Here is a 12093-nt window from a genome sequence, read left to right as displayed (position 1 = left end):
TTTTTTATGTCTAATGTATTTTTTAAAACACTTATTGCATATTTTTTTTCTAACATTTCAAGATTGGTATAAAAATGAGAAATTTTACAATTATCACTTACGCTAATTGGGGCTATTTTAAACTCCTACTTCCTGGTGTTTCAGGAAATCTACATGTAAATCAGCAGCAACAGACTGACTCAGAACCTATGTTTTGTATTGAAGCATCTAATCATCTTGTTCAAAAGTCATTGTAAAAAAAGGGGGGAGCTGTGAAATGACCTACTGTGAATGGTGAAGCCTCTGTTATATGTGTATAGAAGTGTCATTGTAATCCTGACTCTGATGATAATGAGACTGTTGAAAAGTATTCTGTAATGAACAGGAAGTTTGAGTCTAAAAAAGCCTCTGTGGTCAGTGTTAAAACGCTTAGATTTCTTTGTCTCTCCATTGGGAGACCCAGACAATTGGGTGTATAGGCTATGCCTCCGGAGGCCACACAAAGTATTACACTAAAAGTGTAAAGCCCCTCCCCTTCTGCCTATACACCCCCCGTGCTCCCACGGGCTCCTCAGTTTTTATGCTTTGTGCGAAGGAGGCAGACATGCACACAATAGCTCCACAGCTTAGTCAGCAGCAGCTGCTGACTATGTCGGATGGAAGAAAAGAGGGCCCATAACTGGGCCCCCAGCATGCTCCCTTCTCACCACACTCTTGTCGGCGGTGTTGTTAAGGTTGAGGTATCCATTGCGGGTACGGAGGCTGGAGCCCACATGCTGTTTTTCCTTCCCCATCCCCTTTAGGGCTCTGGGTGAAGTGGGATCCTATCGGTCTCCAGGCACAGGAGACCGTGCTCCATCCACAGCTCCTGGGGACTCTGCTGGATAAGGAGCCGAGTATCGTCAGGGGCATGGCCCTGCTACTTTGAGGTACTCTGTGTCCCCGTGGGGACCGCGCACAGAAACACTCCAGCATTGCTGGGTGTGTTAGTGCGCCGGGGACCGCGGCGCTGACCGCACTTGTGCCATCACACGCTGCAGCGTGGCTGCGTGTGTAGTGTATTGGGGACTACCGCGCTGACCGCCGCTGCCATTGTTATACATGCGGCGCGGCTGGGACTGTTAGTGCGCCGGGGACATCCGCGCCGACCGCGCTTATACGGCGGCCGCGCTTATAACTATAGTCCCCGGCTTCTGCGGCCTAGTCTCATTCTCTTCCCGCCCCCAGGCCTGCCAGTCAGGGGAAGGGCGGGACGCTGTACAGGAGTCAGCACTGAGGGCTGGAACATGCTTTGCATACTCCACCCCCCTCACTGTGCACAGTGGGGCACCAGATTCCCGCACTTTCCAGGGCACGCCCACGGCCCCCTCCTCTCCTCAGGACGCCGGCAGCCATTCCTATTAGCTTTTCGGACGCTGGAGAGGGGAGACAGGCTCAGGGAGACCCAGGCAGGGCTTCTGGTGACCACACAACCGCTTTGAGCGGTGCGGTAAGCAGCACCTCAGGTGCTGGCCCCACTTGTGCAGAGGTGTATTTATAGATTATATGATTATAGGCTATAATTTACACTGTATGGTGCACGGTTGATTTTGGCTATATACCCTCCTGCATTGCTCAGGGGAGACAACAGCATGGCGTCCACAAGAAGCAAGGGGGCCAAAACACAGGATTACTATGCTGCCTGCGCCGCATGTACGGCTATACTACCGGCAGGTTCCACTGACCCTCATTGTGTGCAATGCTCGGCCCCTGTGGCACTTATTCAGCCGGAGCCTCTGCTAACGGTGGCCCAGGGGGAACCACCTGCTAACACGGTCCAGGTGACAGGGACGGAGTTTGCAGTTTTTACTGAAAGACTTTCTGAGACTATGGTTAAGATACTAGAAGCCTTGCAGTCCAGACCGGTATCTCAGACCATGGGCACTGTGGAATCATTGCCCCCTGGTCCCCCTCAGTTGGAACAACAATGTCCTCCAGGGGTGTCTCATAGCTCCCAGGGTGAGGTCTCTGACACGGACCGCAGCCCCAGACCACCTAAGCGGGGTCGCTGGGAAAGGCCCTCGACATCATCACATTGTTCAGAGTCTCAGAGGGAGGACTCTCTGTATGATGAAGCGGAGGTAGCTGATCAGGATTATGATCCTGAGGCCGCTCTCAATCTTGATACTCCTGATGGGGACGCCATAGTGAATGATCTTATCGCGTCCATAAATCAAATGTTGGATATTTCCCCCGCAGCTCCTCCTGTAGAGGAGTCAGCTTCTCAGCAGGAGAAATTCCGTTTCAGGTTCCCCAAGCGTACAATGAGTATGTTTCTGGACCACTCTGACTTCAGAGAGGCAGTCCAGAAACACCGAGCTTGTCCAGATAAGCGTTTTTCCAAGCGCCTTAAGGATACACGTTATCCCTTCCCCCCTGACGTGGTCAAGGGCTGGACTCAGTGTCCCAAGGTGGATCCTCCAATCTCCAGACTGGCGGCTAGATCCATAGTTGCAGTTGAAGATGGGGCTTCACTCAAGGATGCCACTGACAGACAGATGGAGCTCTGGTTGAAATCCATCTATGAAGCTATCGGGGCGTCTTTTGCTCCAGCATTCGCAGCCGTATGGGCTCTCCAAGCTATCTCAGCGGGTCAAGCGCAAATTGACGCACTCACACGTACGTCTGCGCCGCAAGTGGCGTCCATAACCTCTCAAACGTCGGCATTTGCGTCCTACGCGATTAATGCTATCCTGGACTCTGCGAGCCGTACGGCGGTTGCAGCCGACAATTCGGTGGCAATACGCAGGGCCTTGTGGCTACGGGAATGGAAGGCAGATTCGGCTTCCAAAAAGTGCTTAACCGGTTTGCCATTTTCTGGCGACCGTTTGTTTGGCGAGAGATTGGATGAAATCATCAAACAATCCAAGGGAAAGGAAACATCCTTACCCCAGGCCAAACCAAACATACCCCAACAGAGGAGGGGACAGTCGAGGTTTCGGTCCTTTCGGGGTGCGGGCAGGTCCCAATTCTCCTCGTCCAAAAGGCCTCAGAAGGATCAGAGGAACTCCGATTCATGGCGGTCTAAGGCACGCCCAAAAAAGACCGCCGGAGGTGCCGCTACCAAGGCGGCTTCCTCATGACTTACGGCCTCCTCACACCGCATCCTCGGTCGGTGGCAGGCTCTCCCGCTTTTGCGACACCTGGCTGCCACAGGTAAAAGACCGTTGGGTGAGAGACATTCTGTCTCACGGTTACAGGATAGAGTTCAGCTCTCGTCCTCCGACTCGATTCTTCAGAACATCTCCGCCTCCCGAGCGAGCCGATGCTCTTTGGCAGGCGGTGGGCACTCTGAAGGCGGAAGGAGTGGTGGTCCCTGTTCCTCTTCAGCAACAGGGTCACGGTTTTTACTCCAACCTGTTTGTGGTTCCAAAGAAGGACGGGTCTTTCCGTCCTGTCCTGGACCTAAAACTGCTCAACAAACACGTAAAGACCAGGCGGTTCCGGATGGAATCCCTCCGCTCCGTCATCGTCTCAATGTCCCAAGGAGATTTCCTTGCATCGATTGATATCAAAGATGCTTATCTCCACGTACCGATTGCTCCAGAGCATCAGCGCTTCCTGCGCTTCGCCATAGGACACGAACACCTTCAGTTCGTGGCACTGCCGTTCGGCCTGGCGACAGCCCCACGGGTTTTCACCAAGGTCATGGCTACAGTAGTTGCGGTCCTCCACTCTCAGGGTCACTCAGTGATCCCTTACCTAGACGATCTGCTGGTCAAGGCACCCTCTCAAGAGGCATGCCAACACAGCCTCAACGCTACTCTGGAGACTCTCCAGAGTTTCGGGTGGATCATCAATTTCCCAAAGTCAAATCTGACACCGGCCCAATCTCTAACATATCTTGGCATGGAGTTTCATACTCTAGCAGCGATAGTGAAGCTTCCGCTGAACAAACAGCGTTCACTACAGACAGGGGTGCAATCCCTCCTGCAAGGCCAGTCGCACCCCCTGAGGCGCCTCATGCACTTCCTAGGGAAGATGGTAGCAGCAATGGAGGCAGTTCCTTTTGCGCAGTTTCACCTGCGTCCTCTTCAATGGGACATCCTACGCAAATGGGACAGGAAGCCGACGTCCCTCGACAGGAACGTCTCTCTCTCTCAGGCAACCAAAGCTTCCCTTCGGTGGTGGCTTCTTCCCACTTCATTATCGAAGGGGAAATCCTTCCTACCCCCATCCTGGGCGGTGGTCACGACGGACGCGAGTCTGTCAGGGTGGGGAGCAGTTTTTCTCCACCACAGGGCCCAGGGTACGTGGACTCAGCAAGAGTCCTCACTCCAGATCAATGTTCTGGAGATCAGGGCAGTTTATCTTGCCCTAAAAGCGTTCCAGCAGTGGCTGGAAGGCAAGCAGATCCGAATTCAGTCGGACAACTCCACAGCGGTGGCTTACATCAACCACCAAGGGGGAACACGCAGTCGGCAAGCCTTCCAGGAAGTCCGGCGGATTTTGAGGTGGGTGGAAGCCACGGCCTCCACCATATCCGCAATCCACATCCCGGGCGTAGAAAACTGGGAAGCAGACTTTCTCAGCCGCCAGGGCATGGACGCAGGAGAATGGTCCCTTCACCCGGACGTGTTTCAGGAGATCTGTTGCCGCTGGGGGATGCCGGACGTCGACCTAATGGCGTCCCGGCACAACAACAAGGTCACGGCATTCATGGCACGATCTCACGATCACAGAGCTCTGGCGGCAGACGCCTTAGTTCAGGATTGGTCGCAGTTTCAACTCCCTTATGTGTTTCCTCCGTTGGCACTGTTGCCCAGAGTGTTACGCAAGATCAGGGCCGACTGCCGCCGCGCCATCCTCGTCGCCCCAGACTGGCCGAGGAGGTCGTGGTACCCGGATCTGTGGCATCTCACGGTCGGCCAACCGTGGGCACTACCAGACCGACCAGACTTACTGTCTCAAGGGCCGTTTTTCCATCTGAATTCTGCGGCCCTCAACCTGACTGTGTGGCCATTGAGTCCTGGATCTTAGCGTCTTCTGGATTATCTCAAGAGGTCATTGCCACTATGAGACAGGCTAGGAAACCAACTTCCGCCAAGATCTACCACAGGACGTGGAAAATATTCCTGTCGTGGTGCTCTGCTCAGGGTTTTTCTCCCTGGCCATCTGCCTTGCCCACTTTTCTGTCCTTTCTTCAATCCGGATTGGAAAAGGGATTGTCACTCGGCTCCCTTAAGGGACAAGTCTCGGCGCTTTCTGTGTTTTTTTCAGAAGCGCCTGGCCAGACTTCCGCAGGTACGCACGTTCCTGCAGGGGGTTTGTCACATCGTCCCTCCTTACAAGCGTCCGTTAGAACCCTGGGATCTGAACAGGGTGCTGACGGTTCTTCAGAAACCACCGTTCGAGCCAATGAGGGATATTCCTCTCTCACGCCTTTCGCAGAAAGTGGTTTTCCTGGTAGCAGTCACTTCACTTCGGAGAGTGTCTGAGCTAGCAGCGTTGTCATGCAAAGCCCCTTTCCTGGTTTTTCACCAGGACAAGGTGGTTCTGCGTCCGGTTCCGGAATTTCTCCCGAAGGTGGTATCCCCCTTTCATCTCAATCAGGATATCTCCTTACCCTCTTTTTGTCCTCATCCAGTTCACCAATGTGAAAAGGATTTGCACTTGTTAGATCTGATGAGAGCACTCAGATTCTACATTTCTCGTACGGCGCCTCTGCGCCGCTCGGATGCACTCTTTGTCCTTGTCGCTGGCCAGCGTAAAGGGACACAAGCTTCCAAGTCAACCCTGGCTAGGTGGATCAAGGAACCAATTCTCGAAGCTTATCGTTCCTCGGGGCTTCCGGTTCCCTCAGGGCTGAAGGCCCATTCTACCAGGGCTGTGGGAGCGTCCTGGGCCTTGCGGCACCAGGCTACGGCTCAGCAGGTGTGTCAGGCAGCTACCTGGTCGAGCCTGCACACTTTCACGAAACACTATCAGGTCCATACCTATGCTTCGGCAGATGCCAGCCTAGGTAGGCGAGTCCTTCAGGCGGCGGTTGCACACCTGTAGGACGGAGCCGTTACGGCTCTATTTTGAGGTATTATTTACCCACCCAGGGACTGCTTTTGGACGTCCCAATTGTCTGGGTCTCCCAATGGGGCGACAAAGAAGAAGGGAATTTTGTTTACTTACCGTAAATTCCTTTTCTTCTAGCTCCAATTGGGAGACCCAGCACCCGCCCCTGTTTTTTTGTGTACACATGTTGTTCATGTTGAATGGTTTCAGTTCTCCGATATTCCTTCGGATTGAATTTACTTTAAACCAGTTTATAATTTTTTCCTCCTTCTTGCTTTTGCACCAAAACTGAGGAGCCCGTGGGAGCACGGGGGGTGTATAGGCAGAAGGGGAGGGGCTTTACACTTTTAGTGTAATACTTTGTGTGGCCTCCGGAGGCATAGCCTATACACCCAATTGTCTGGGTCTCCCAATTGGAGCTAGAAGAAAAGGAATTTACGGTAAGTAAACAAAATTCCCTTCTTCTCGTTTAGCTTTTTATATTAATAAAGATCTTTATATCTATCTATCTATCAAGAGGTGATTTCCTGATGACTTGTCCATTTTACGATATTCTGCCTGCCATTATATTGTTGCTTCTCTAATTGTAGGCCAGTATCCCCTTCTCTGTTGTTGGTTCCAATCAGCTCATTGAGGCGAAAGGTAAAAAGGTTAGAGGTCGGCTCTATCCATGGGGAGTAGTCGAAGTGGAAAACCCGGAGCATAATGACTTCCTGAAATTGAGGACCATGCTGATGTAAGTGGGGGGGAGATTTTTCCCCATTTGTGGTCACTTTTCCTTCTGGCTTTTGGCAGACTTGTGATATTGTTGTGAGTGGGTGAGGTCCTCTAAGGGTGGCTCTGATTCATCAAGACAGGCATGAATAATGCTGGTTTTGATGAGGAGGTGTGAGGGTTTCAGAGGCTACCTAGTCATTAGGATCTGGAGCATCTGAATAAAGCCGTGCACCTCCATGCGGGCCTCACCACACGGTGTGTGGCAACTTGTCATGAGTTAGACCAGCTCCGGCATCAAACCCCTGTCCCAGAAAATGAAAAAGGTGCAAATCCTATTTTTACTTGGTGCATCACGCTTAATTCAGAAGGCGGCATGTAATGACATGAGGACTTCCTGTCTGCTTTTGTAGACTATTAATTGAAACCCTTTTACCAAAAGCAGAGAAACATACCCCTTTAATTCCTTCCCTTACATACAGCTGAGCTTGTCTTATGGTATGTGCCCATGATCAGGACCCGCTATGTCCTTGATGCGGCAGGTTCTAACCTGCGGGGCCGCAAGTCTCCTCCACAGGAGACCACAGTGGCTCATACCCACAATCATGGTTCGGGGTGCTGTGGTCTCTCGCTTATGTTCTCCCTGCGGAGGACACATACGACTTTGCAGTAAAGAATTGACATGCTTGCAGCTTGGAAAGCTGTACTGCTGGTGAGTTTTCACTGCGGGCAGTACATGCACAGTGGGCAGGAAATTTCTAGAAATCCATCCACTGTGCTTGTACTGTTCATCAGAGTTTGGACGCAGCTGAAACATGCTGTATCCAAAACGCTTCTAACACTGATCATGGGTACGCACCCTTAAAGGGAATTTGTCAGATCCCCCATGTCTTCCAACCCAACTGCATTGATACCTGTATGCCCAAACCCCAGGCCTAACCAGCCTTGTATAATGCTATTTACTAATATCAATGTTTTAAAAAAATTATTTATAAACCTTTCTGTCCTGTGACTAGTCGCATGGGCGTTACTTCCCCTGAGTAGTCGGCCCTCTTTCTGTGTTATCATGCCTGTGTGGGCTTGATAATATGCTTTCCACAATCTGTCGTCACCACCAGCTCCTGGAAATCTCGCGCATGTGTGCGGCTCATTTTAGCCTTGTCAGTGCGTCTTAGAAGCAGAGTGTGGACCCTTACCGGTTTCATTAGGTGTACTGCTCATGACCATAATTTTATAAGATGGCTCACATATATGTCTTCTGAACTTTCGATCATGCACAGTGAACCTAATGAAGCCGGAAAGCGTCCACCCTGCTTCTGAGGCGCACTAACAAGGCTGAAATGAGCTGCACGCATGCGTGATATTTCCAGGAGCTGGTGGTGACGGCTGCTTGTGGAAAGCCTATCAAGCCCACAGAGGCATGATAACACGGAAAGAGGGCCGACTAGTCGGGACGTAACGCCCATGCGGCTAGTCAGACATGACTAGCATTGGGACAGTGAGGTTTCTAAATTTTCTGTTTTTTAAACATTCATATTAGTGATAGTGTTATTCAGGACTGGTTTGGGAGGGAATTTGGGACCTACAGGCATGAATGCTGCTGGCTTGGAGGGAATAGGGGACCTGATAGGTTCTCTTTAATGCAGGAATGTAAGAATGTTATTGGCAAACAACTCAAAGGATTGTGCTTGTTGAATATCGTTATATTTCATACCCTAATTCTATGGATTCTGTACAAAAACATTGATTAAACATCTAATATACTTTAGATTGATTGCAGATTTTGCCAAAATTAGTGATTTTGAATGTCCTCCGTTTAAAGGGAGCCTGTGATGTAAAAAATCTATTAACCTGCAGATTAACTCCATAACTGCAGTTTTAGGGTACTGCCCACATTGAGTTTTCTTTGTGTTTTTGACTCTGTGTATTTTTCACTGCCTCAAAAAAACGCACCTTTTTACAGTTCTAGCACAGTGGATGGGATTGTGCTTCTTTTTATGCAGTATGTCAATTTATCTTGTGAATACACTGAGTTTTCTGTGCACAGTTCCCCACAGACTTGTATTAGATGCGGAAAATCCGCAGGTGAAAAAAGTGTTTTTAGTGTGTTTCTGCTGCATAGACCCATCAAAAGCTCATGTAACCCGCACCAAAGAATGTGAATACCAGGAAGTGTCAAAAATAAAGCAGCCTTATTTAAAGCATGACACACCAAATAGAGACAAAAAACGCAATAAAAATAGATACAAGTAAGCGAAGGTGCAGAAATTCTGGCGCGGCAAAAACTTAACAAATACTAATCATGGGGACGTAGCCTAATAGTGGTTTTTTTTACATGACTGGTACCCTTTGATGTGCATGACGTCTTAGGAACAAATGTATGAATGGTCGCGTGTGTACATTTACATATTGAAATGAACTTGTTAAGTTATGGTTGTTTGACACTTTAATAAAATATTGGTAAGGAGATATCATGGCAACATTCTTTTCCATTGTCTTGTGGTTCTGATGATCTGTCTTCTGCCTGTACAGCACCCACATGCAGGATCTACAGGAGGTGACGCAGGATCTGCATTATGAGAACTTCCGCTCAGAGAGGCTGAAGAGAGGTGGTGCCAGGTAGGATATTGGCTTTGTCAGTGTGATAGAAATTCTCTAACATGAAATACTAAATTAAATTTTTATTCTTTCATTAATGTGAATCCCCCAACAATAATTGTTGTTCGGGGATTCTTGGCAGAATCAAAATGCACAGTGTACTCTCCATATAGTTAAAACTAAAAGGTATGGTTAAGCCTAGTGTGACATGTAAAGCGAGAGGGATACTAGTCTACTTGGGTCTATCGAGAAGACCAATGCTGTAAATGTAGCCTGACGTCATGTATCAGGAATCTGAAGACATAAACAGTAAGCTTCAAGGGGTTCACTATTGTGTTAAGGGGGGCTTGATTTATTGTGATGCAATTCAAGTTATACTTCCACATATTTTTTTTTTTTTTTTCAAAAATGCTTATTGAAAAGGATAAAATATCATACAAAATCAAGTATAAGTAACTTGATAACATAGTGGCATATTTTCAGTTTGTGCATGAATACTTCCACATATCGAGGAAATAAAGACAATCGCAATAAGAGATCGTGTACACACAATTCTCCATGTGGACTTAGGTAATGAGTCAATGAAAATAAGAACGTTAATTTCTGAAGCACTAGATTTAGATTAATAAAAACTGGAAAGAGAAAAGACTGTTAAGAAGAAGCAAAGAATTCAAATGAGAGGAAAGACAGATCAGAAAGAGAAGAGAAGGGGGGGCAGGAGGGGATGGAGGGACTTGGGATCTCCCTTGGAACACAACGGTTTAAGGAGGTCGACACGCCACCTCTCAGCACAAACCGAGTAAAAATTAAGCGATTGGTTCCTAAGAGGAAAGGATTACCTCGAAATCTGCGGAATGCTTCCACATCTTAAACCCGTCTACATTCCAAATCATGAATCATTTGTTAGTTGCATGAATGCTATTCATCCACACAGATCAGGGATGACCATAGATCTGGGTAGGAAATATGACTGGTTTAATTGTGGAAGTTCAGATACATTTAAAGAAATCAGCAGGTTAGGAGCTAAGAATACATGACACTTATCCTATTGGGTAAACGGCAAAAAGAGCTTCTTCTTTTATATATATATATATATATATATATATATATATATATATATATATATATATATATATATATATATATATATATATATATATATATATATATATATATATATATATATATATATATATATATATATATATATATATATATAATATAGATAAAAAATATATGTGTATATGTGTTTCATTTTTTTTTTTTTTTTTTTCCAAAACTTTTTATTAATTTTCCAATTTTTTATAAACATAACAAGATATTCAAGGTTACGCAAGGAAAAACATTTGTCTGACAATATGTGACATAATAGGGTGCAATGCCCCAACTTGATATTTTAAACTGATTATCTGATTAATATGGTCTCTATTAAACCAAGGCAAAAGTACTAAGAAATAACAGACGCGATACAAGTCAATTAGAGTCATTAAGCCCCTAAGCCAACCCCGAATGCTTCCAAATTTTCTGGCACGTCTTGTGGCTACCTTAGCGTCTCGTCTCCCTTTCCTCCGGAACCCACACCTCCGTGATTTTCAATTTACCCAGTTTGTCCTGGATATCATTCAGAAGGTACCATTCCGATTGTATAAAAGGTGTCATCAGATTATTTATTTCTCCCTGAGTAAATTGACTTTCAATGAAATTTCTCCATTTCCCAAAGAACTTGGGTGTCAACCTGTCTTTGTCCGTTTCCGCTTCCACTTTCTCCAGCCTCAATAAATTATGTAATTCCCCGATGACCTCTTTTATGGATGGTCCTTCCCTTTGTATCCAATGCTTTAATATGGACCGTTTGGCTATCATGGCTATGTCATGTACTATTGTATATTTCTTCTTTCCTGGCATGTCCGATCCCCCTCTTACTCCTCCCTCAAAGGAATGGAAAATCCACACCATTAGCTCTAGATTTCCAGAAATTCCCCATGTTGCCTGGACAAATAATCTAACTTGATTCCAGAACCTGTGAATTTCCTTACACTCCCATAGTCCATGTAGCATATCTGTTTTTTCTCTTTGACATTTAGGACACCGCATATCTCTTCCCGGAATGTTGAAGCCCATAATAGCCCTGTGTAAAATTCTAAATTGGGTGTCTCTCCATCTCTCATTGGTAACATGTTTCCGCATCTGTACCCATCCCTTCAATATATCCCCTACAACTTCCTGCCCTTTCAATTGTTTCCCCCACGCTGTTAGAGTACGGCTATCCTCCCCAGATATAAGCATTCCCCGAAATGTTCGGTAAATTTTGGAAACATTTACACTTGCTACATCACTTTCCATAAGCTCATCAATCAAACTCTTATTCAATTCCTTTCCAAGCTCCCCCAAATCTACAAATACTCCATGCTTCAGTTGTTCATACTGGATGATATGTGAGCTACTAAGTTCATACTTGTCAAGCACTTCCCGTCCTGTCAGCCACCTTCTCTCCTCCACATTCATGACATCCTTCATTCTCTCGACGCCCTTCTCTTTCCATCTAGTAAATAGCTTATTTTCCCGTCCCATGGGAAAGTTCGGAGATGCCCAGGGATTTAAGTACTTAGATACTTTCCATGACAGTCCCAATTTCTTTCTTACCAGTTTCCATGTTAGCATAGTGTCTCGGAATAAGATTGAGTTCCTTATATGCCCATCCGCCCTGGACAATGGGGAGTGTAAAATGGACGCCAAATCCCACGGTGATGCATACTT

At 47.2% G+C, this 12093-nt stretch overlaps 1 protein-coding gene across 1 annotated transcript in view; it reads left to right on the top strand.

Annotated features, from left to right (window-relative positions):
* SEPTIN2 (septin 2) overlaps positions 1–12093 on the top strand; it is a 118595-nt gene that overhangs the window by 87623 nt on the left and 18879 nt on the right. Inside the window, exons 9-10 of the mRNA XM_075340856.1 lie at positions 6615–6760; positions 9271–9357. Of these exons, the coding sequence (XP_075196971.1) occupies positions 6615–6760; positions 9271–9357 (233 nt within the window). The remainder of the gene's footprint in view (positions 1–6614; positions 6761–9270; positions 9358–12093) is intronic.

Source organism: Anomaloglossus baeobatrachus, chromosome 3 (genome assembly GCF_048569485.1).
Source record: "Anomaloglossus baeobatrachus isolate aAnoBae1 chromosome 3, aAnoBae1.hap1, whole genome shotgun sequence".
NCBI classification, from domain to species: domain Eukaryota; kingdom Metazoa; phylum Chordata; class Amphibia; order Anura; family Aromobatidae; genus Anomaloglossus; species Anomaloglossus baeobatrachus.
Note: the sequence above shows the minus strand (reverse complement) of the source record. Positions and strands in the feature narration are given on the sequence as shown.